General features: G+C 48.0%; 11 protein-coding genes across 11 annotated transcripts; 5 read left to right on the top strand and 6 right to left on the bottom strand.

Moving 5' to 3' along the window:
* Positions 1-21: 21 nt before the first annotated feature.
* tof1 (putative DNA repair protein (Tof1)) lies at positions 22-3,707 on the top strand (the record flags this gene model as incomplete). The annotated part of the gene is made up of 4 exons (XM_057062229.1): positions 22-114; positions 174-411; positions 467-2,599; positions 2,656-3,707. 4 exons carry the CDS (start codon positions 22-24, stop codon positions 3,705-3,707), a joined length of 3,516 nt encoding a protein of 1,171 aa, XP_056926191.1.
* Positions 3,708-3,997: 290 nt separating this feature from the next.
* Positions 3,998-5,102, top strand: N7503_002681 (phytanoyl-CoA dioxygenase family protein; the record flags this gene model as incomplete). Its single annotated transcript, XM_057062228.1, has 3 exons — positions 3,998-4,364; positions 4,417-4,857; positions 4,909-5,102. 3 exons carry the CDS (start codon positions 3,998-4,000, stop codon positions 5,100-5,102), a joined length of 1,002 nt encoding a protein of 333 aa, XP_056926190.1.
* A 374-nt stretch (positions 5,103-5,476) lies between these two features.
* On the top strand, positions 5,477-6,526 carry N7503_002680 (GFA family protein; the record flags this gene model as incomplete). The annotated part of the gene is made up of 1 exon (XM_057062227.1): positions 5,477-6,526. The coding sequence occupies one exon, from the start codon at positions 5,477-5,479 to the stop codon at positions 6,524-6,526; it is 1,050 nt and encodes a 349-aa protein (XP_056926189.1).
* Positions 6,527-6,747: 221 nt separating this feature from the next.
* N7503_002679 (PhzF family phenazine biosynthesis protein) lies at positions 6,748-7,698 on the top strand (the record flags this gene model as incomplete). The annotated part of the gene is made up of 1 exon (XM_057062226.1): positions 6,748-7,698. One exon carries the CDS (start codon positions 6,748-6,750, stop codon positions 7,696-7,698), a length of 951 nt encoding a protein of 316 aa, XP_056926188.1.
* A 922-nt stretch (positions 7,699-8,620) lies between these two features.
* On the bottom strand, positions 8,621-9,526 carry N7503_002678 (sterol desaturase family protein; the record flags this gene model as incomplete). The annotated part of the gene is made up of 3 exons (XM_057062225.1): positions 8,621-9,179; positions 9,261-9,346; positions 9,428-9,526. 3 exons carry the CDS (start codon positions 9,524-9,526, stop codon positions 8,621-8,623), a joined length of 744 nt encoding a protein of 247 aa, XP_056926187.1.
* Positions 9,527-10,601: 1,075 nt separating this feature from the next.
* On the bottom strand, positions 10,602-11,081 carry N7503_002677 (SRPBCC family protein; the record flags this gene model as incomplete). The annotated part of the gene is made up of 1 exon (XM_057062224.1): positions 10,602-11,081. The coding sequence occupies one exon, from the start codon at positions 11,079-11,081 to the stop codon at positions 10,602-10,604; it is 480 nt and encodes a 159-aa protein (XP_056926186.1).
* Positions 11,082-11,207: 126 nt separating this feature from the next.
* N7503_002676 (uncharacterized protein) lies at positions 11,208-12,145 on the bottom strand (the record flags this gene model as incomplete). The annotated part of the gene is made up of 2 exons (XM_057062223.1): positions 11,208-11,671; positions 11,722-12,145. 2 exons carry the CDS (start codon positions 12,143-12,145, stop codon positions 11,208-11,210), a joined length of 888 nt encoding a protein of 295 aa, XP_056926185.1.
* Positions 12,146-12,528: 383 nt separating this feature from the next.
* On the bottom strand, positions 12,529-12,867 carry N7503_002675 (uncharacterized protein; the record flags this gene model as incomplete). Its single annotated transcript, XM_057062222.1, has 1 exon — positions 12,529-12,867. The coding sequence occupies one exon, from the start codon at positions 12,865-12,867 to the stop codon at positions 12,529-12,531; it is 339 nt and encodes a 112-aa protein (XP_056926184.1).
* Positions 12,868-14,575: 1,708 nt separating this feature from the next.
* On the bottom strand, positions 14,576-15,941 carry N7503_002674 (uncharacterized protein; the record flags this gene model as incomplete). Its single annotated transcript, XM_057062221.1, has 3 exons — positions 15,759-15,941; positions 15,403-15,679; positions 14,576-15,344 (listed from the first exon to the last, which is right to left on the bottom strand). Exons 2-3 carry the CDS (start codon positions 15,573-15,575, stop codon positions 14,576-14,578), a joined length of 942 nt encoding a protein of 313 aa, XP_056926183.1. The 5' UTR covers positions 15,576-15,679; positions 15,759-15,941.
* Positions 15,942-18,764: 2,823 nt separating this feature from the next.
* N7503_002673 (uncharacterized protein) lies at positions 18,765-20,962 on the top strand (the record flags this gene model as incomplete). Its single annotated transcript, XM_057062220.1, has 2 exons — positions 18,765-18,871; positions 18,927-20,962. The coding sequence occupies exons 1-2, from the start codon at positions 18,808-18,810 to the stop codon at positions 20,960-20,962; spliced, it is 2,100 nt and encodes a 699-aa protein (XP_056926182.1). The 5' UTR covers positions 18,765-18,807.
* An 84-nt stretch (positions 20,963-21,046) lies between these two features.
* N7503_002672 (TauD/TfdA family dioxygenase) lies at positions 21,047-22,427 on the bottom strand (the record flags this gene model as incomplete). Its single annotated transcript, XM_057062219.1, has 4 exons — positions 21,047-21,430; positions 21,485-21,693; positions 21,752-21,965; positions 22,020-22,427. 4 exons carry the CDS (start codon positions 22,425-22,427, stop codon positions 21,047-21,049), a joined length of 1,215 nt encoding a protein of 404 aa, XP_056926181.1.
* Between the last annotated feature and the right edge of the window lie 309 nt (positions 22,428-22,736).

The raw sequence follows: 22,736 nt of genomic DNA, 5'->3' as shown, positions 1-22,736 counted from the left end.
CCAAACGCCAACCCACTCATTATGGAGCAGGAGCAGGACCCAATAGCTCTGGGTCAAGATGTCCAGGTCATTGACCCAGATGTCCGTGGCCATGTGTATAGCCTGGTGACTGCGGTAAGTTTACTCCCCCACCCTTTTCACTATACACGGACTCACGCGACTCTGGTCTCTAGCTCGGAGGTTTCAATGGCGAAGATGCGGATCGCTACGTCCTGGGAGATGATGCCCTCGCGTGCCTGCGCGATATCAAACGGTGGTTGAAACTGTACGATGAAAAAAATAACCGAATGGATGTGGCGCGATGCCTGGGAGAGGCCAATTTAGTCAATGGCGATCTACTTCCAATTCTCTCACTCTGGTGGAACAGTGGGCAAAAAAACAAGCGCATGACTCGCATTGCTCTAGCATGCTGTAGGTGACACCCTGATGAAACTTGAAAAGGGAGCGACACAGCTGACACAAGTAGTGGAACTTCTCGTGCCGTTGACTTGGCCAGTCGAGTTTCATAGCCAGATGACCGTGAACCACCACCGCCACACCCCCTACATCCAACAAGCACAAGTCCAATACAAGCGAGGCATTCTCAAAAATGGTGGAGCAGATATCCTACGCACCGTCATACGAATTGCGCTTCCTAGCATGGCCCTGCCTCGATCCGAACGGGAAGCCCGAGACGAAGGCATACTCAAACTCATGCTGTATTTCATTCGGAACATTGCCATAATATCTACGAATGCACGCCTGGCTGCTGATGGCGAAGAAGAGGAGACTTCAAGATCGGCTACTATCGATGCATTTCAAGAACAAGATGCGTTTGCCCTTCTTCTGACCATGTGTTCCAATGTTGGCGACGACTTCAACCTACAGGACGTGGTATTGCTGGAAACACTTTTCCACCTCGTGAAAGGTGTGAATGTCGAGAAATTGTTCATGGATGACGATCAGAAAAAGGCAAAGGGAGCGAATGAACTGGGTGACCTTTTACGCAAGGAGAATAAAGTACGAAGAGAATACGCCAAAAATGCGCCAACCCGACATGGACGCTTCGGTACTATGATTTGGGTCAAGCGAGATGATGCCAAGGTATCAACTGTCTCTGGACAGACCGTACTGCGGGACGACCAAACCACCCTCCAAAAGATGGATGAGAGTAAGAAATGGAACAAACCTAAACCTCGTCGCAAGCAGGAAGATGTTGTTCAGAACAACAATTTCAACATGCCCACGCATCTAGACTCGTCCGCATCCAAGAATCTGCGAAAATTCGTGGAGGAATTCCTGGACTCCGGCTTCAATCCTCTGTTCACCCACGTTCGAAAAGCGATTGAGCGTGAAGCAGAGCGGGTTCTGGAAATCAATTCCCGTCAATTTTTCTACACAGTGGGCTGGTTTCTTGAAGCGGAGCGCACCCGACGGACTCGGCAGATGAAGCAACACATAAACAGCGGGAAAAAGGCTAAGGATATGGAGCCAGACAGCTATGGTCTGGTTGCTGGCGTCTTAAACCAGGAGACATTCATTTCCCTAAACCGTGCCATGCAGAATAGCCTGGACAACAAGGAGTGGGAGGATCTCACGGCGCAAATGCGCTGTTTCACGCAGATTCTGTTGACCGTCCAGGAAATGGCTGCATCGCCACTCGACGAAGATCAGGAAATTGCAGAAAATATTCAAAACCGCATTTTCTATGAAGAAACGACCCACGAGCGTATCATTGCTATATTGCGCGGTTTCAAAGACCAAGGCTTCGGTTACCTGGATGCTGCTACAGAGCTCGTGCATGTATTCTTAAGAATGCTTGAGCGATACTCCAAGGAGAACGCCGACATGCAGGTCCGATCCCGGCAAAGGGCCAGGCGCAATAAGAAAAAGGCCGCCCAAGCTAGTGGACAGGATGGAGACGACGACGAAGAAGCACGAAAATCCGAGGACGAAGATATGGAAGATGTCGCTAGGTCCGTGAAGGAACGTGCTTTTGATTTCAAGCGATTCGCGTCCAAATTTTGCAACCAGAAGTGCGTCGACACTTTCGTTGCATTTACCGAGTTCTATCGTGAACTGACTTCGGAGCAATTGAAACGTGCTCATCGTTATTTCTATCGCATTGCGTTCAAGCAGGAGATGACCGTCCTGTTGTTCCGCTTGGATATCATCAAGCTTTTCCACAAGATGATCAAGGGGCCGGGAGGGATAGACTCTAGCGATCCTGTCTTCAGAGACTGGGAAGAGCTGGTCCGTCAACTGATTCGACGTCTCGTCAAGAAGATCGACCAACGTCCTGCCATGATCACTGAGCTGTTGTTCAGCAAAATGAACTCTACTGTGTTCTACCTGGAGTACGGACACGAAAGACAGACTATATCTACTGCCAAACGTGCGCCCGCTGAGCTGGAATTTACTTCGAAGGAAACAATGACCAAGGAATCTAAGCTGGGAGTTGTCGCTGGCGCTCTTGCTCTCGATGGTAGGGCCGATCTCGCAAAATGGGTTGTCGATGTTTTAAGCTCCGCAGCCTCTGAGAGAGAATCCTGGGAGCAACAAGATGAAGCTCGCCGCGCAGAGGATCCCGATGCTCCCAGCACCTCCAATCCCATGATTTGTAAGTTTGATCATGAATTTTTGATGTTTAATGAGACAGCTCTAACTTTTTCACAGACGTGAAAGCTCGCGACGAGTTCTGTCAGAATGCCATGTTCGCAAATGCAAAGCTTCGACTTCTCATGGGTGTGGTTGGATTTGAACGAATAGGAGTGGAAGATGTGCCTGGTGCCTCTTGGGTGATCCCTCCGACTATGACATCGAGTGATTTGCGGGATGCCATTTCAAATATCAGCCAGACACTTGTCAACCCAATGCCCGAAGGCAGCACTGAAGATCCCCGTACTTTACTTGGTCGCAAAAACGCCAGTGCTCGAAACAGCTCGGCTCATGAGCTTATTGATGTCAACTTCGGATCAGAATCGGAGGGTGAAGATACTGTTCCTGATGGGTTAATGTTCCCTCCAAACCCTCGATCAAAATCCAATGCTTTGGACGAACTGAAAAAGAAACGGAAGAAGAAGACCAAGACCACTTCGGAGTCAGAGCCTTTGGATGATGAAACCTTGGAGGCTCGTCGACAGTCCCGTCTCACCAATACTTTAGCCCGCCAGCAAAAGATAAAGAGTGAGCTTTTCATTCATCCTAGCGACGAGGAGAGCGACGCGGAAGCAGATGCGGAATTCTTCCGACTGGAAGAGGAACGACGACTAGCACAGGCGGAGAATATTAAGAAAGCCATGCTTCATGGTATCGTGGAAACCTCCATTGCCAAGGGCAAGAAGAAGGCGAGCATCCGTAAACGCCAAAGTGACACAGGCGCCTCTGCTGCTGCAAAGCCAAAGCGCCAGCGACGCGGATCTAGCTCCGCCGGCAGTCGCATGGACAGTGACGGCGGCGATGATATCCTCATGGCGGAATTGGAAGCCCAATCCCCTCAGTCACCGCAGGAAGCGTCTACAAGCAAGGGCTCCCGAGACAACGAAGATACTCCTCTCACATCGGCCGAGGATGAAATGGATTTCGATGAGGATTTTGCGATTAGTCGGAACCGAAATCTGAAGCCTTCTGTGCCTGAAAATGATGCCGATGAAGATGATGAGGACGCTCCGGTTGTCTCGTCTCGCCGACGTGTAGGAGGCTTTGTGATTGATAGTGATTCTGAGTAAAGTTCATGACATGTCTAATGACTTGATGAGGCGTTTGGGGGTTTCCAAGATGGAATTGTATTAAGAGAATACCTATTTACAAAATTACAATGTACAATTGCTGCTCAGAGAGTTCTCAAAGCATTATTCTTATGGACATCTAACAATATGAGTGACTAACCGGTTGGAGCTTCTCAATGCTGTACCCCGCAGATGATCGTCAATACGACCCAGAGCATCTCGACCGGGAACGGTTTGAACATTCCCTTGTAATTATCGCTTTGGATTTGATACAATTTTCCAGCACTGTAATGTTGCCGGCTTTCAACCCAGTGCGATTACGCTGGGGCCCAGCAAGAGTGGCCAGAGCAGCAAGGTCTATTGGCATAAGCCAATCTTACCCATCTGCTATCAACCCATCACAAGCAGAAGTCAATTCTGGGCAACTCACACCTCAGAACCTGGAAGTTGCCATCCGAAGCTTGTTCCACGATGGCCTTGTCGTGGTGACCGATGTTGTTCCCCACAATTCACTCGATCAACTCAACAAGAAGATGATAGATGATGCTCAGAAGCTCTATTCCCGAAAAGAAAACAGCCCGTTCAACTATAACCCGAACAATCTCCAGCAAGATCCCCCACCAACGAAGAAGTACTTTGATCCTCAGATATTCCTGAGTAAGATACGCCCATCCACACAAATTGACACTCGAGCTAAGAGCTCTATTAGATCCAATTGCAACCCAAGTAACATCCACAGCATTGGGTCCCCGTCCAAAATGGACATTCTGCTCAGGAAACACAGCCATGCCCCCAACAGCAGAAAACCCGCCCACATCTCAACCCGTACACTCAGACGCTGACTTCGCGCACCCGAATCATCCATTCGCTCATGTAATCAACATCCCTTTGATTACCATGACACCAGAAAACGGCTCTACTCAGATCTGGCTTGGAACGCACAAGGACACAAACCTGCTCATGCAAGAAGGTCAACACGGCGAACGGGCCAGTGGTCAAATCAAGACCGAAGAACTGGAAAAGCGTAGAGAAATCCGGCCGCCTTGTCAGCCACTTGTTCCTAAAGGATCTATAGTGATCCGGGATTTGCGGCTTTGGCATGCTGGAATGGGGAACCGGACGGATCAAGTACGAGTGATGCTGGCGATGAGTATGTTCGGTGAGATCTAGTTGCGTGATTAAGAAGCTAATCGACCAACAGTTCATTTTGCGCCTTGGTATCGGAACCCTATGAATTTGCAGCTTGCTGATGATCTCAAGGGGACTATTGAGCAGGAGAAGTTGCTGGAGGTTCCAGTTCAATGGGCATCGGAGGATGTAGTTCTGGATCAATACTTGAATAGAGGGTTCGGAAACGCTTATGATTTCAGCCAAGGCGAGAACACACTGAACTAAACTTGTTGTTCTTTCTTTTTATAGATCCGCCTGAGAAAATGAGGAAAGAGACAATCATCAAAAGTAATACAAGTAATACTTTCAGGGTTTAAAACAAGCCAGTTGCAGGGGCTGACTTTACTGGTTGTGGGTTCTAGATCAAAAGAAGGTCACCAGGCTAGCCAAAATACACCAAAGACCTCGAAAATCCTTTGAGTATCCAGCAGAATCGAAAGGAATAGAAAGCATGTATGCATGACTAGACGGTGACTCTAAGTACGAGTCTGGATCTGGCCCGTGCGCTTATCAATACGAGGAAGTTCCCCCTCCCTCAATCTTGTCCTCTGGCTCTTACCATGGATACTATATTACGAGCTTTCTGTTGTTGACCCAGTATGACTTCCAGCTACAAAGTACTGACAGCATCCTGCCACTGCCACAGTGTGCAGTTTACCATAACTGTGCCCATCACTTCTTTACCATTGAAGGTGCATCTATGCCATTGCAGCATCTGTCGCCACACACACGGTACACTGTGTACCTTTCATGCTCGTTTGCCATCTGGAGTCGAGCCACAGTTTATTCCTCCATCCGGCCTGGCCAATTTGACTGGCTACAAACATGCTACAGCGCTATCAACGAGGTACTTTTGTAGTACCTGTGGCTGCCATATCGGGGATCAGATCCCAGACGATGGCATATGGGTGATCTCCAACGCAATATTTGATGCCAACAAGGCAGATCATGGTGTATGGAAGTTCAACACTCATTTATACCCGGACTCCGCACCTGACGGGGGATTATCTGCTCTGGTCTCCACAGTCGATGAGCACCATCTGGAGCTGGTCAGTCCCGAGCATTCCTCGGACCCCATCGCAGATACACCACAGGGGAACGAGACAAGTGACAAAGAACTGCTCGCACAATGCCACTGCGGTGGCGTGTCTTTTCATATATCCCGACCACGAGCCGACTTTATCGCCAGTCCAGCCGGCCACACTTGGCTTTCCCAAACTGACCAGACGAAGTGGCTAGCCTGCATGGATCTTTGTGACGATTGTCGGCTAGTAAATGGCACGAACGTCATCGGGTGGATGTTTGTCCCAGTGAACCATCTCTCGCCTAATCCATCTCCCGATCTACTCATTGGGTCAGCCAAGGCCTATCGCTCCACTGCGGATGTGTTGAGAACATTCTGCCGCACATGTGGAGCAACAGTTTTTTATAGCTGCGCTGATAGACCAGAAATAGTTGATATAGCCATTGGATTATTAAGAGCATCCGAGGGGGCTATGGCTGAAGACTGGGCGCTGTGGAGGGCAGCTCGAGCCTCATGGCCAGAGGACGGGCTGCAATACCATGCGGGGTTCAGCCATGCATTAATTGAAGGAATGAAGCAGTGGGGTACAGAGCGGGGCCAATTGCAAGATTTTGTCATTCCATGAATTAATAAAAATTGTTCTTCAAGTGCTGTAAATCTCCAGATGTAATTTTCCTCTGCCGATAGCGGGTAGCTTCGGCAGCTGCACGCCCACGACCCACCAAGCTTCGTAACGAATGAGTCAAAAGCCAAAGCCGAAAGTGGGGCAAGAGTATAAATATGACAACCACATTTTCAACATCAGCTCTAACTTGACTCAGTTAACACCCTGTATCATTCACAATAATGACTCAACTACGCTTCGTCACTCTCGACGTCTTCACCTCAAAGCCATACTCCGGCAATCCACTAGCCGTGGTCTTCCTACCGGAAGATGAATCCCAAGCGCTGACACAGCGCCAAAAGCACCAGATGACACTGGAATTTAACCTGTCAGAAACCATCTTCGTCCACCCAGTACGCGAGGAATCCAAGCGCAAAATCGACATTTTCACCATCGAGTGCGAAATTCCATTCGCAGGACACCCCACCATTGGAGCCGCAACATGGTTCCTATGCCAGGCCCCGGAGGCCGCCGGTAGCCGGGTGACGACACTGATCACCAAGTCTGGCGAGATCCCCATTTCCATCCAAGATCAGGCAACCCAATTTGTTGCTGCGCAGATCGCTCATAACACGCGTATCCATGCTGCGCGGTTCCCACTCCAGGAGATGCTGCGTCTTCACTCGACTTTGGCGCCATTTTTCCCACAGCCTGATGTTTCGTTCCCCTTGTTTTCGATTGTGAATGGCATGTCGCAGACCTTTATTGAGCTTCCTTCGTTGGAGGCTTTGGCTGCAGTTCCTCTTGCGGCGGGTGGCCAGCTGGTACCTGTCGAAGGCAACTACCTGGATGAGGGCTGGCGGTCTGGGCTTATCTGTGTTTATTTCTTCGTCCGGGATGTGGAAGACAGTGTTATGAACCAGAAGGTTATTCGAACACGCATGATGTTGGGCGGATTGGAGGATCCGGCAACCGGAAGCTCAGCTAGCGGGTTAGCGGCATACCTGACGTTGACGGAGGGTCAGGCTGGAAAGGAGCACCGGTACCACTTTGTGCAGGGTGTTGAGATGAACCGGCGCAGTGACATCGGAGTCAATGTTACACTGGACGGTAATAAGAAGATCGAGCAGGTTGTATTGACTGGCACTGCGGTTCAGGTGTCTGAAGGCAAAATGGTGGTGCCTGATGTCTGAGGAATGCAGACGAGTATCTGAATACCCAGGGAGTATTGCGTGGAAAGAAACTACTATGAATTGTTCATGTATAGATGCAATTCGTTTGTTATGCTGACACAGCCTTGCGGTCATGTTCTTTGTAGGGTTGATAAGAGGCTCACTATCGAAAAGCTCCCAATTCAATCATTCTCGGATTCGGCTTGAACCGTATACACTTGGTACTTTGGTCGACAATATGAATACATTAATTTGTCAAAGACAGCTTCGTAGAAATCACACAGGCTGTTAATAAAAATGTTCAAAGGAGACTGAACTATGAGGACATGATGTCTTCTAAACACAAATCAAGACCAGTGATGGGGCCCTGTTCAGCGAGCTCGAGAAAAATGATATGACCACTTGTTGTTGAAAGTAGCATAAAAAGAGGTGAGGACTGGTAGGCAGCCACGGGAAGTTGACTCCATGATAGGTTATCTAGGTATAGTATTTGCTGATGCCAAATCCATTCGACGTGTCAGGTTTATTTGGAGTCTCATCACTAGCGGGCTGATGATTTACAAAAGCTTCATGGGCTAGAAGAAAAGCAATAAATTTCATCTTGAGCTTTGAAACGCACTGGTTGTTTATTGGATCCCAAATTTCAACCTTCTGGTCATTAGACCCTAAGGCGAGTTGACTACCATCCGTGGACCAGGCCATTGACTTGAAGAATCCGCTACCATGCCCCTTGAGAGTAGATATGCACTGGCCAGTAGTTGGATACCATATTCTGACCATTCTATCAGTATAGATTGAGCCAACTCGGGTTCCATCAAGGGACCAGGAGTTTGAAGACATGAACTCCAGTCTTAAGGCTATCATCTATCAGGTTAATAGCTCCAGACAGAGCCAACGCCCAATTGAAGAGAAAATAGGCAGACCATCATTGCTAAAGTTTAGATCATTGCGTCTTCTTTGCCTTCACCTTGTTCTCTCTTCGGCGCTTCAAGGCATCCGGGGTGTATTCGGTGTTAAGGAGGTAGTCCCACCAGCGGAAGCTGCTTGAGTAGTTCCCAATGAATTTCTCATGGTGGAGGTCATGATGATCAGCACCAGCCCAGATAGGCAAGAAATGGTGAAGACTCCAAGGAAATTCGTAGCCACTATGGGCATCGACGGCCTGGAACAAGCGCAACACAATCCAGATGTACATAGTGAGAATATGCAGGTCACCGGTGAAAGCACACCAGAGGATCGGGGAGCTGACGGTCCCGAAGCCGAGAATCATCACTTCAATAGGAGAAGCATATTCGGCGGCCAAACCAAATGGTGCGGAATACTGATGGTGAATTTTGTGAATAGCCTTATAGAGTGGACCCCAATGAAGAGCTCGGTGGAAAAAATAGTGCCAAGTGTCCTCCATCACGAAAAATATTGCAATCTGATATGCCATAGTCCAGGGAGACGGAAAAGGAATCGTTGTTGATAGACCAAAGAACTGGGCCATTGGGTGGAAAAGCCTAGAAGAGCCGTTATTACTCAATCGGGCCCGAGAGGCAAACGTCGGGTACAATACCACTCCGTCGAGGGCAGGAACATACCAGATTTGAGGAAGTTCAACGGTGAAGTGGCTCAGAAGCACAAATTTAGCGCAATCCCATTGCTCGCGTAATGAAGGTACTTTGCTCTGAAGCAGAATATTAGTTTCGATGGCGGCTGGGAATTGGGTTGATTTCGGTTAGTGCCAGGTGTTAGGCTTGCCACTTACACTTTGAATCTTGTATCTATTGAAGCAACCCAAGCTATCGATGAAGATCCACGGAAGAGAGCGGCCGAAGTAGAACAACTCGTGGATGACGAAGGACATGATGCCGGTGGCCAGGACATCATTCTGCACCCACGCATACCATGCAACCCATAATCTCTCTGCCACGCTCAGGTGGATATTGGATTTGGTGATATCCTGATATTGGCCCCAATAGGTGCCCGGGGGCAGCACGGTAGAAGTCCTAGGAGAAAAAGGGTCAATATGCGACAAAGTCCACAAAAGAGTACAATTGAAACACCTAGGGGGGGAGGGGTGCAAAAAAGTGGTGGAGATACAGACATTGTGGTTTCTAGCAGGCCTTGAATAAGAGAGAAGAAGCAGAGGCAGAGAGAAGGAGAAGACTATTTGTGAAAAGGGGAGTAAACAAAGAATGAATCTGGGGAAGAGTACTATATGGGGCTCGGATGGCTCCCGGCCCGTCTGTGGCCTGACTTTTGTGTTCCAGCTCCCCGTCTCACCCCTGCCTGCTCCGAGTTATCGAAAGCAGTACTGGTTCTTACAGTATTTGCAAAATCTGGTAGGGCCACGAACAGTTTCCGCAGGTGTCACCCGGTTCCGCAACCTGTAATTTCGGTAATTTTCCTGATTGTATACGCCTCTAAGTTGTGACCGTTGACTGCGGCTATCAGTCGTGACTTAGTGTGGGTCCGTACCCCACCTTTGGACCCTGCTCAGCGGCAGAGTCAGGTGTGGCTAGAAATGACTGTTATAGCTTCGCTATTCGACTCTCTGCTATAGAGAGACTCTACTGTATGTGGATCGCAAAGGTGAGGTAGGTCCGAACGCAGTTTCCGGGCCCGTCCAAATCCGCGTTTCGCCCAAGCGTAGCCCTGACCTATCAGCAGTGATCTGATCATGGTGCTCAGAGCAGGCTCACTGAGTAATCATTTTGGTTATATGATGGTCGCTGATCAGCTCAGGCCGATCAGGGGCGCGCTCAATTCTACTCAGGGAGTAAAAGCGGCGAGGGGGTGAGCTCTATAATGGAAAGAGAAAGCCAATAGTTGCCAGACAATATCCAGTACATATGTAATATATAGTGATTGTTTTTATGCCAAGCCACTGAAAAACAAAAGCTCCATGCCCAGGTGCCTGATTATTGATTTTATAAGCGTCAAAGTTTCTGATCCGCAACCATTTGACGCAAAACCTTAAGCGTCCCTTCAACCGCGGTTTTTCCCATATTCTTCTCCTTCACCAAGAAATCCGCCATCTCTTCCTTCGACGCGCCAGGATGTTTCCATTCAAAGATATAAGTCATATAAAGCTCCCCGTTACCCCCCTCACTGATGATGTTGCTAATATTGCCTCCAGCTTGCACAAATTCCACACGGGTGGGCTCATATGCTGTAACGGTTTCCTGGACTTTCTTGCCGGATTCGCGGAACAACACGTCACGCACAGTCACTTTATTTCCCGATGATGGATCGACCGTTTCGCTCAACACCTCCGTTTTCGAAATAGCTCCCGACACGAAGCTTTCAGCGGAGCGGATTTTCAGAAGAAGGCCAGCCCATACTTGGGCGTGGGAAAGTGGGGTTTCTCCCGGTGGGTTGATGGGAGCCGTATAGGCAATGTTGTTTGCCGGGACCATGGTGATATTTGGTAATTAAGTTGATGATGAAGAGTTGCAGTTCAAGCGATGATTACATTGAGGTCATAGCCCTCTCAAGGCGGTGTGAATCTCACATTCCCGAGCTCTTGTATCGGGTGATTGGCTCTATTCATTCCCCGACTCGCTTGCACATGTATACATCACATCCGACCGAACAGTATACTTCACACCTCGAAAGACATCATCACCACAGTGCATCAAATTTCGCTGCTGGAAAATCAATAATGAGCCCGCTTTGGGAAACACGCGCACGACGTCTCGTGCTCGATAATCGTCGGTGAATGAAGTAGCCCCGCCAAGCAACTTCTCATTTTCTTTTAGCGACTCTGCAGCTGTAGACGCATAACGGGGAGAATCGGGCCGATCTTCTACAATATCATTCAAGTCAACCTCTCCATCCTGCACAAAGAGCGCGTTGTTCTTCTCAGCACGCTCAATCTCCGGTATCAACTCATTCAAATTTTGCTCGCCATCCCCATTCAAGTACAGCTGAATAGTAAGAAGCGACCGTTCCTTGCCATCAGGAGTAACATAACACCCATCCCAATGTGGCCGAAAATAGTCTCCCCCTTCATAGCGCAGGAAACGAAGCCGCTCATTCAAGCGGGAAAGATGATACGTCTCCCCCGTCTCGCGGGGCCGAGACCCGTAATAAGGGGTTTGTTGTGTATCTTATCGAGGTCGAAATCGCGCATAAATGGCTGTAGACGATCGAGCATTCGCTGTGCAATATCCGAGGAGTCGAAGATAATTCGTGCGCTCTTGCGGCTGTCAACGGACATGATCTGTTTACCCCCGCCTGCGTTGATCATCGCGCGTTCCCAAACTGGAGCAATTGTCTTCGAGTCGGGACTCGTGGATTTCTCTGCAAGCTGTAGAAGCTCGGCACATTCTGCCTCAGTTAGAAAGTTGTCGATCACAGCGGCAAAATTGTTCTTGAACGCTAAAATGGCAGGCGTTGTTTTGGTAAAGTCGATATGATGGACTGTGGCGTTTTGTGCTGGTCCTCGAAGGAAGTCATCTGGGACCTGTGATGTTGACATAGCGATAATCGATTGTTCCCTGTCTTCTCTGGAAGAAATTTGAGGATACGATATTTGCCTCGTTCATAAAGAATTGAGATGGGGGACTAAAGATGAGTCGATGAGGCTCTGCTGCCTGAATTTGAGTCCGACATGCACAGCCCATAAAGTGGCGCAGCCAATGTCACCCCCACCCAGCTTGGTTCGTCAATAATGGTGAATCAAGTAGTTCAATGCGAGACATGTATTCAAAATTCGACATGTACAGATTTCTTAAATACTCAGCGAATTAAATAAATTCTATTCACCGAATTGGTCGGTATGAACATTCCAGACAAAGCAGTAGCTATAACGACAATCAGAATAAACAATGTCAAGATCAAGGTCAACACTCCAGTCCCAACTCAAGAAATCACTGTGATATTTGATCCCGTATATTCACAGCTACCCGGCACAGTAATGACAGCGCCCTCCCCCTTAGCAACAGAGGTATAATTATACGTAGGGTTAACGGCCATAATCTGACCAACCGTCGTACCCACTTTGTCCGCAATATCCTTGTAAGTCCCGTAGGTAAATGTGATCGGGTGGAAAGAGCAAGTACTCGGACTGCATTGCGGAAGCTTAACAAACTGGCCGGCTTCAATCTCCGCATCCATATTTTCACTCTGAGCAGTGGATTGGAGAGCCTCCATCGTAAGGTTGAGTTTTAGAGCAATGTATCGAAGTGTATCGCCTTTCATGGTGTAATAGGTATGAGGGCCGCCTTTGACACAGTCGGCATAGGTGGCACCGGGATAATGAACGGTCAGACATGTTGAGTTATCTGGTTGACAGGATTCGGGCGGAATGAGTAGTTTCTGATCCGTGTATAGGGGGCATCATAGCATCTGCCATCCGGTTGAGTCGAGCAATGTCACATATTCCGCGGTTTGTGATGCGGGAAAGGTTGGAGATGGTTTCATTTTCATTCACATAGTAGGTTCCGACGGTTGTGTTGAGGGTCGATGGGTCGCATGAGGAAGTTTTGCGGTTCAGATTCTCATGGCTGGAGCCGGACGCCAGGCTGAGAAGAGAGAATTGGAGAAGAGTGAACAGTTTCATGTTATCGCGGATGAAGCGGTTGGTTTTTCCGTAGTCAAGGAAGAATAAAACCGACGGGATTCTGTAGTCATTTTATATCAGTCCATTATGCCGGAGCGAACTCGGGACGCAATTGATCTGCGCCAAAGACTTCTACATATGCAGCTTTTCTCCTTATGCAAATGATCTTCATTTTTACGCGTGTCAATGAGAAGACTATATCGGGGGAGCTTGTGGAGGAGAATATAATCTGTAGTAGATATACTTAGTCAGCCCGGTTACGCAAGACTTCAATACAAATTGACGCGAGTACATTGGTAGATCTGCTTTCCATGGGTTGAAATGACGCAGATAACGATACGAAATTCGGGAAATGTTTGCAATCCGAAGATAAAAGGCATGCACTCCTGTAGATCTATGGATACCGTCCTCTAATCACCGAGAAAACCATCACCGAATCGAGTGACCAGGACCGAGAAGCACGACCGATCCCCACTTTTCCCGAGTCTGGACAAGCACAAGGCTAAATCGTTTACCCTTGCCCGGATCGAAATTCGCAAAATCCCATTGATTGCTTTCTAATCAAGCCGGGATATCCTTCACTTCCTCTGTATGGAATATCTTTAAAGAATCTTGGCTGCATGGATCTACCGGCCCACCCGCCTAATGTGGAGACGAGGGATCTAGTGAGTACGCATAACGAGGGATAATTCGTGGGGTAGGATCATTGCACGTTGGCAATGCCCAGGTGGTAGAGAAGCTGATGGGCGAATGCACTGCTTCAAGTATTGTGATAGTTCCTCTTGTGCATTTCCATCTGCGCTGTCCCAGTCGGGTATTCCCAGCAAGGCATCTCTAGGAGGCCTTGTATCGTTTCCCTTGACTTTATGATCTCAAATCCAATTAAGAAAATTTGTAAAAATCAAAAATCCTAGAAGAAGGGAAATACATCTAAAGATCCGAGGTCGGTCAAGGCTCCCGAATTCTTCAATAGTTGAGCAATCGGCCCGGTAGGACGTTGGGCTGCCCAAGTGCGACCGGGACGGTGATCTGCATATCGAATTCACGTGAGGAATGTCCCAATTACACAGTTTAGAACAAAGTATGACATAAAATGAAACCCAAGGTTGATTAGGGCATGAACACGAACAAATGGGTTTCATGGAAATCCAGTTGTGTGACCCGGTCCCGCGCCGAGGCAAACCGCATAAAACCGGGCCGGTCAACTACCAAGGTTAGTGGGGATGAGGCACACAATTCCCCAAAATATTGACGCGATGAACAGGTCAGATTGAAAAAGAACGTAGAAACAAAGAAAAAGGGTATATTGATGATCTATATTTTATATCTAAGGAAACTTTATTTTCCTCATGAAGGCTTGCGTCGTTCATCCAACTGGTCATGTAGATACAAACGACCTTCCGTGTTGAGGAACCCACCGATGCCGAAGGCGGGGATAATTCGGCACATGCGAAGTAGAGACGCGCTAATCCAGTCGCGACTGATACGTGAAATCCGATCTTTCATCGGTAAAACTTGGGGTCTATTATAAACATCCAACCCGAATAAGTGAATCGGGGTGCTGACGAGTTGGATAGATGCGGGGATGGCGAGTTGCGCGATCAAGATCTTCAGGTACTCCTGAGATGCGACTGAGTCTGGGATATTCGAAGAGACCATGGCGGGGAGACTGAAGGAGCCGAAAATAGTAAGGCCATCTCGTAGAAGGAATGCAGAGTATGTGGCCAAGGGAATTCTGGTTCGGCCGATTGAGCGAACGATGTTGGGAGTCGAGGTTGAGGGAGTTGTAGTCGATGGAGTCGGGGAATTTTTAATAATATTGTGGCCAAAAAGTTGGGCGAATTTGACATCCTTCCAGATTCCCACGGAGGAGTTGACGAAGAAGGTCGAGGCAAATGTGGTCATGCCCGCAATCGCGTGGTCAATCTTGGGGTAGACTTTGTTCAACACAGTTTCTGACATATTGGCCGTTGCAAATGTAGCCGCGTAGGAAAAGAAGACCAAGAGACTGGGGCGTGATGTTAAGAAGGTGGCTGGCTGTGTAAGGGAGAACCATAGATGCTTGCGGAATGCGGGGAGAAGAGGCTGATTGTAAAAGGACTTTTCGACAACAAGTCTAAGACGCTGTCAGATTCCGAGTCTTCTGAATAATATATACTGAGATCAAGTCTCACCTGTCGAAGATCATCACGGCGGGCGTTATAAGGGCTGCTGAACCTGCAGCAACAAGCGAGTCGGCTACCAGAAGCTCCCCGAGTCGGCTCCCGTTGCGTTGAATACCGAGAGGCATGGTCTTATCTTGAAGGGTTTGAGTCATGACGTTGGATTCAGAGCACAACGCGGTCATAACCCAGTCCGCGGGGATAGGTAAAAATTGTCCAAGGCTAGTTGAGGAGGGGTGAGATTGTAGAGACAGAAAATCCACGATCAACTAGAAGTCCTAAGCGCAATCTGCAACCGAGAACACATTCGATTAGATAAAGGAAATTCAAACGCGGGGCGCTACATCATTGTCGCAGACACAACTTACTGTGGATCGGTCTGGATGGATGACCGAATTCTGCAAACCGGTGAAGCAGAGGCGAGGGAAAGTGGGAAAATAGCACAATAGGAGAGAAGAAAAGACTGGGAGGGATGTGTTAGAAGAAGAAGTCCACAATGGAAACCAGATCACGAAATATATCCCGAATGAGTAGGTAATGCAATGCCAACATCTTATCGCCCAACAATTCAAGTATCAAGCACTGATTTGCATTTATAGATCGGTCTTGAAACCTAACCCCTCGTCGGCGAGATGGTCCAATCATAACGCAACCGGCCCGGGCCCCGGTGATGCGTTCCGGTCGCTAATTGGCCCAACCGCCGCCAATGATCGACCTGCTTTTTTCAGGAACAAAATTGTTCTAGAAGAACGGTGAGTTCACTCACGCAAGAATTAAAACCGGACAATTAGACGCATGGGCTTGCCTCAAGGGGGATGTTGTGATCATTCCCCGCGTTTCCCCGATATCGCCTCCCTCGAAATGACGAGCTGGAGGGATTAGGTATGCTAAGTTTTCACCGACTTTGGTCGAAGTGGGGTTTCCCTGTCTCTTGCGAAATCAGGCATTAACAGGAGATAAGGTTTGCATTGAATAGTTGTTACTAAAGCCTCGCTTTGACAGCCCACTAAACAGAGATGACATGTGCATTGGGATCACACGACGTAAGACCTTTATCTAGTCTTTGGCGTGGCCGGTGATTTATTGGATAAAGTGCCTTGAATCACATCCAACGGACACAACATCATACCCCAAAAAGGAGGATTACAGGTCTCGCTGAAAAAGACTAGACACCCTTTTTAAGAAAAAAAAAGAAAAGGTCAAAGGCGACCCCCGGGAAACTACGTTCAAATTGATTCCTAGTGAGAAAGACCTGGGGTAATTCCCCACTATGACCATGCCAACGTGATCAAATGGTCATGAATTAGGTAAAAATCATGTCAGACAGTTGTCAAGAATCCACATATTTTACTATCCCTTGAATAGTTATGCTCGGTGGGAGACAGTCTAGATGTTTGGATCAGGCCTTTGCTTCAGGTTATAATGATAGATCTCGAATTTCGCGTCATCTCCACTTGATACTTGAATCTGTTGATCTCTTAATTATTTCCGTCGTTCTTCACCCTCTGTCATGACTTCACAGAAGAGACCGGGATTTCAAAAAGACCAGGACCCAAGATAAAGCAAAGAAAAACTCCATGATACGAAAAGCTACCCGATTCATCTACTGGGACTTCTGATTAGAACTTCTGGCCTGCCAGGGAGATCACAAGCATCCTACCTACGCAGCCCACAAGCCTAGTGCCACAAAAGGAGAGAGCTGAAGCCGAGAATCCTGCATTCGGTTATCAAGGAGGTGGTGGAGATTGTGACAAAGATAGGCTGGGAGCTGCTGAGTAAGGTAATTCATCCTATCAAGGCAAGTCTTTCCATAAAATCCACTACAGCGCACATTGACTCCACATACGACTTAACGTACACCCATGTTGGAGCAGAAAATATATTTCTGGGGCAAGTCTTCGTTTGGTGGATAGTCTCCACTAGTACCCCGGTTAGGGGTGTTTAGTCAATTCAACCGTGGGTTGGTCAGACCAGTCAAAACGCCCAATCCTTTGAGGACTATACAGGATGTTGTACAATTGCGACGGGACTCCCGTGTAGACTGGTTAAGCTGGTGGTCGAAGCGTTTGATGATGTTAGGTATTACGTATGTGTGCTGATCATTGAATTTACGAGATTTAACATTATTATATCTCCTTCAGTTCCTGCTACGGCGCTGATGACGGATTTTATGAGAGGAATTCGCGCCTGCGGCATCTGACTCCGGCAGAACGCCATCAATTTCCTCGTAGCTACTATCTAATCTGGAGCCTTTCTTTTCCTACTAGATCGACCATCTTCAACAATAAAGATATACATGATCTACGAATCACTGATTTTGACCAGCCGATTATGAGAAAACAGAAGAATCGCTAGCAGGTGAACTTCTTGGAGAGTTTAATGCGTATCTCCAATATCTCTACTGTCACATCCATGAAAAAGGCTTCGTCCATTTATCAGGCCTGCGTACCCTTATGCATACGTGATGGCATGCAGCTCTATGGGCACCATTGCTGGCCTGATCAAAGAATGTCGTTTGCTACCCATGGCGGGATCCAGGGAAGAAACCCTTCAAGGATGCAGAGGTGCGAGGCATACGACGGATAAAGAATGTATTTGTTTCTATACAATGGATGGGATTTGAAAATCGGTCGACGTGGGCTTGATTATGGGTAAATATAGGAATGAGTCTGGACCGATGAGAGCACCATCGATAGCGCTCAGGACAATGCTTTCTCACCTTCCCCCAGTGTCCGGTGTCAGTACTCTTCCTTTGACAAGGAAACCAGACAGACTTCCCTGGCGCATCCGGGTCCGCCCGACGGTCTGATATCGGCAAGAAGACAATGATCTATTAGATTGAATCCCTGCCTCTCTTATCTAGTCTTGGTCGGAAAACAATGACACGCCGGGCATTATAATGTCACTGATTAGGAGATGTAGCTTTGAGTATATCTGCCAGTCGTGTCGTACACGCGCCTAGAGAATATGAGACGGAAAGAAAGCTGCACTCCTAGCTTCGTCGTACTGTCCGTCGTCTCAGTGCAGGGGTGTCCTCTAGAAATGGTGGTATAGACCAAGAGGGATGAAGAAAGACAGAATGAGCCACAGCACTAGGAGCCTCGACTTTCATTCGACCACGTAAACAACTAAGTCCTGGCTGTCAGCTTGCTTATCTGGACCCTGGATAATTTTCACCAGTAGGCTTGTTGAAGTTTAATAAATGAAAGGATTCGGGAGCAATCGCTGGATTATTATACGCCTTATCGTCATTGGTTGTCGGATCGTTATCACTGATAAGGATAAGGAGATTCGCAAATCGTGGCGGTTGAGCTTACGCTCTCACCCGCACGCATCCCCGCATTCTCTCTTTAATGCACATACAGCCTCATAGCGAACCCGAAACGAGACGGCCCATCCACTTAGATCTTTGATTCTATGCCTGGAAGTGAATCGGGAGGCTCTTTACGCGTCTCGCAGCGCCGGCCTCTAGCTTGCCGAGGTATTTCAAATGATCATCCCTTTGTACCTGAGACCGCCACATTAACACGACCTAGAATGCACCAAGCGAAAGAGGAAATGCGATAAACAGATCCCTTGCTCAAGATGCCGAAGACTTAACCTTCATTGTTCAGTGGAAATCGTTCAGCTGCGAAGAAATACTGTGCAGCACGCGTCCGAAATCCAGTTTTTGGCCGCGATATTGGCGGACGTGGATTCATTTTCCTCAGAGAAACAACCACATATCAGTCGAAAATTAAGAGAACGAATCTCGCAGCTACAGACTGGTCAAAGCCATGAATCTGATGGAATCAGTGCTGGGTCAGGAGCCGATGAACCAGAGCCATTCAGCAGCCATAAGGAACCAAATTTGCAGCACCAATTTACCGAGGTGGCCTTGGAAAGCCCAGACCCACCGCTCCTGACAGCAATAGAACACCTCGCTTGGGGGCGAAATGCGGCTGGATGCTTCCCACATAGGAGATGTGGATGCCAGTATCGAAGAGACAGCCCGGAGCTTTTGTCTATGAACAGCGGCAGTTTTCAATTCTACGGCTCATCTTTGGAGCCTTTGATACAACTTCCAAGGACCGTGGATGCGCAAAGTCTCATCAATTTCCATATAGGCCATCTCACATGGCATCACAACTCGTTTCATGGACCAACATTTCTCGAACAATGCGAGTTGTTCTGGAAGACAGGCAGATGCGATCATCCACTTTGGATTGCATTGTATTTTTCCGTGCTGAGCTGTACTATCAATTCAATTCAGAACAGCCGAAAATTAACTGTGCTAATCAACGTTGATCTGGACACGATGCCATCTGCTCAGCAGCTATTTTCCGCGATGGTACAGACTCTTTATAGCGCCCACTTCCTGAACAACTTATCAATATACTCCGTCCAAGCTGTTGTGATTTCAACAGAGATTGCCCACAATTTAGGTCTCAGTCAGTTGAATGCAACTCTTTTCAACGCTGCTGTGCGGATCGCGGAGTGCCTTGGGATTCACAAAATCAAGAACCACCCTCCAACACCTAAAACAGAAGACGGATGGGAAGAGCGTGTTGAGCGAGAGGTCGGACGACGAGTGTGGTGCCAAATGCTTATTCAAGACCATTTCGCGATTCCATTCACAGACACATATAGTATCTCTCCAATGCATTTTTCGACTGGTCGACCTCTCAACGCCGACGATTATGATTTGGCAGATGTACCGCCTGAAACACCAACAATCAGCAGTTATGTCCGTGTTCTCGTGGATCTGGCCGCACTAATGCCAGGTCTAGTCGACGGACTTGGACCAATGCACCGTCGCAAATCATTTCGAGAGCAATATGAACACATTCTTCGTGTGGACCAGAAAATGCGCGCCATTGTGAAAGCAATACCCCCCTTTATGCTCCGCCCAGACCCGATTAAAGAAGCCCAAATCCCCTGGCTTACTATTGCCCGACGTAGTCTGGCAATCACGGCAGCTGAGAAGATTATTATGATCCACCGACTTTTTTTGTTCCGTTCCTTCCATGACCCAACCTACGTTCATTCTCGGCGGACTTGCGTTGCAGCCGCGATGACCATTTTACGCGAACATGAGACAATTGTGGAAGATGATGACCTGTCTATCTGGACGCACACGGCATTTGCCATCACAGCCGCAGTGATATTGTGCTTTGAAGTAAATACAGTGATGGAAACTCCAGATAGAAGAAGCGTGCCAATGTACAGAACAGCTGTCCTTGCAGCTCGCGATAGGCTGTCTTCGCGAAATGGGGATGTACTTGCACAGCGAGGTGTGGCTCTGATAAATGCCATTTTCATTGCTGAGCAGTCTGGCTCGAGTGCCCCAGAGATGAATCGACTCAAGCCCATCGACTTCAACCGAGTTTTTAGCAATTTTTCCACTCTGAGCAAAGCGAGTGCGATACCCTCCCCTGATGAAATGACACCGGGCAAGCTTTCGACTGGCACCCCCGAAACGATAGATGCACCTGACGTGGGTGAAATGCAATTGGCATGGAACCAAGAGGAAATCGATTTCGATCTTTGGTTTAATGGAATTTTCAATAACTACACTGGAAATCAGTTGTAGACAAAAGTTTTGTCTTTTTTTTGGAGAATTGGATGAATGACGAAATTTTGGAGCAGTGAATATTCCAAATTTATTGACCTTGATCTAAGCTCTGACATATCCAGTATCGTTGACCCCCTCATAACTTCTGAATGGCTTAGGCGGTGTCACACTTGTCATTGTGCATTGCCACAGCATACGCTTCTTGTCTTCGTCATGCTTGTGTTGGGACAGTTGCCCAGTGATACTGTGCATGACACCGCGATTATGGAAGATGACCAGATCGCCTTCTTCCCAGCGGTGAGCGTAGATGTTCTCGGCAGCATAGATCTTCTTCTGCATGTTGTACACCACGTCTCTAACTTTTTCGACATCGTCAATGACCGTTACCTCTCCGGTAGCCGGGTTTCGTGTGCTCAATTTAAAGACACAGCATCCGTGCACTTGGAGGAATGGTCTTTCAGGGTTAAGCGGGTTTCGCCAGACCATCTAAAAAGTATCAGTAAACAGAACTAGTTGCAATCCAAAAGTGATCAGACTCACGGGATGTTCCGCAACCTTATCCCAACTCCATTCAGACAGCTTCTCAACTGGAACCTCACTTCCTAGTGTTGGAATAGTGAGACCATCTTCGGAAGCCTTGCACTGCCTAATATACTCATAGGCCTGTGGCGCATATGTGACAGTGGTGTTTAAAGCAAACTCCTGCTCTTCAGGGGTGAGAAGAGCAAACGCGCGAGCACCCGAGAAAACTAAGTTCGCGTCGTTTAGTATGAAAGCAAGCATATGAATAGGACATCATGAACTCACAGGCTGTAGCGCCAGCTCCAATAGATTTCTCCTTCCCATCAGGAAACTTGATCTTCTGATCGGGCAGATTGGGAATGCGGATCGAGTGCAGGATGGTCACTTCACCGGGCAATCGCTCATAAAATGGGGTATCCATGTGCCATCTGTAAGGACGGGTGTAACCTTGATCAATCTCTTCTTGTGCAAGGGGTCTCTCATGGAACAATGTGTGATCCTGATGAGTGTTTTAGTATGACTCCATTTTATCAAGGATAAAGAGTAAACGTACCAGATGGATAACCTCCAGTTCTTTAAGACCTTCATAGTCATGGAAAGTTCCAGACCCAATGATTCCAACTTGGGGAGCCTTGGGAATGCGCCCAGCCTTGTATGCAGAGAGGATGTTCTTCGGGTCGCTAACGGCTTTCTCACCAGCTGAGTGGACATCCGACGCATTCGGGTCAAAGACCTTGGCGAACTGTGGGAGGACGGTGGGGTCAATTCCTTTCTGGCCCCGGATGACAATGACCTGATTCTCAAAAAGAGCCTTTCGCAGAGTCTCTTTGTCTTTTTCAGTCAAGCGGTCCAGGTCTAACTTGGACATCCCCGGAGGAAGTTGCACTTCGGCTCCAATGGCTGAGGACTGCCGGATGCTGTCCGGGAGGAGGCTAAATGTAAGGCTGGTTGATTCAGGCATTTTGAAAAAAGAAGATTTGTTTCAATATTGAATTATTGGACTTGGACGTGCTATTCTCAAGAGTTATATAGACGTTTGTTATTGATACAGCGGATGAGTTTGTGCGGGTGGGTGTGGTAACTCGCCCGCTGCATAAAGTGGAAACTCATCCGCACCATGAATTCAGGCGTGATCTTATATGTTATCGCTTGTTACATTTTCGAATTGTCAACTATAATCGAGATTGACTCAATTGGCGCGTCAATTGGAGGATGAGACCTAAAATCTCACCCGCGTCTGGGGTTAAAGCTTAGGACTATTTAAGCCTCG

The sequence above is a fragment of the Penicillium pulvis genome (genome assembly GCF_028828015.1).
Source record: "Penicillium pulvis strain IBT 33274 chromosome Unknown contig_12_segment0_segment0, whole genome shotgun sequence".
Lineage (NCBI taxonomy): Eukaryota > Fungi > Ascomycota > Eurotiomycetes > Eurotiales > Aspergillaceae > Penicillium > Penicillium pulvis.
The sequence above is the reverse complement of the archived record's forward strand: the minus strand, read 5'-3'. Positions and strand labels throughout refer to the sequence as shown.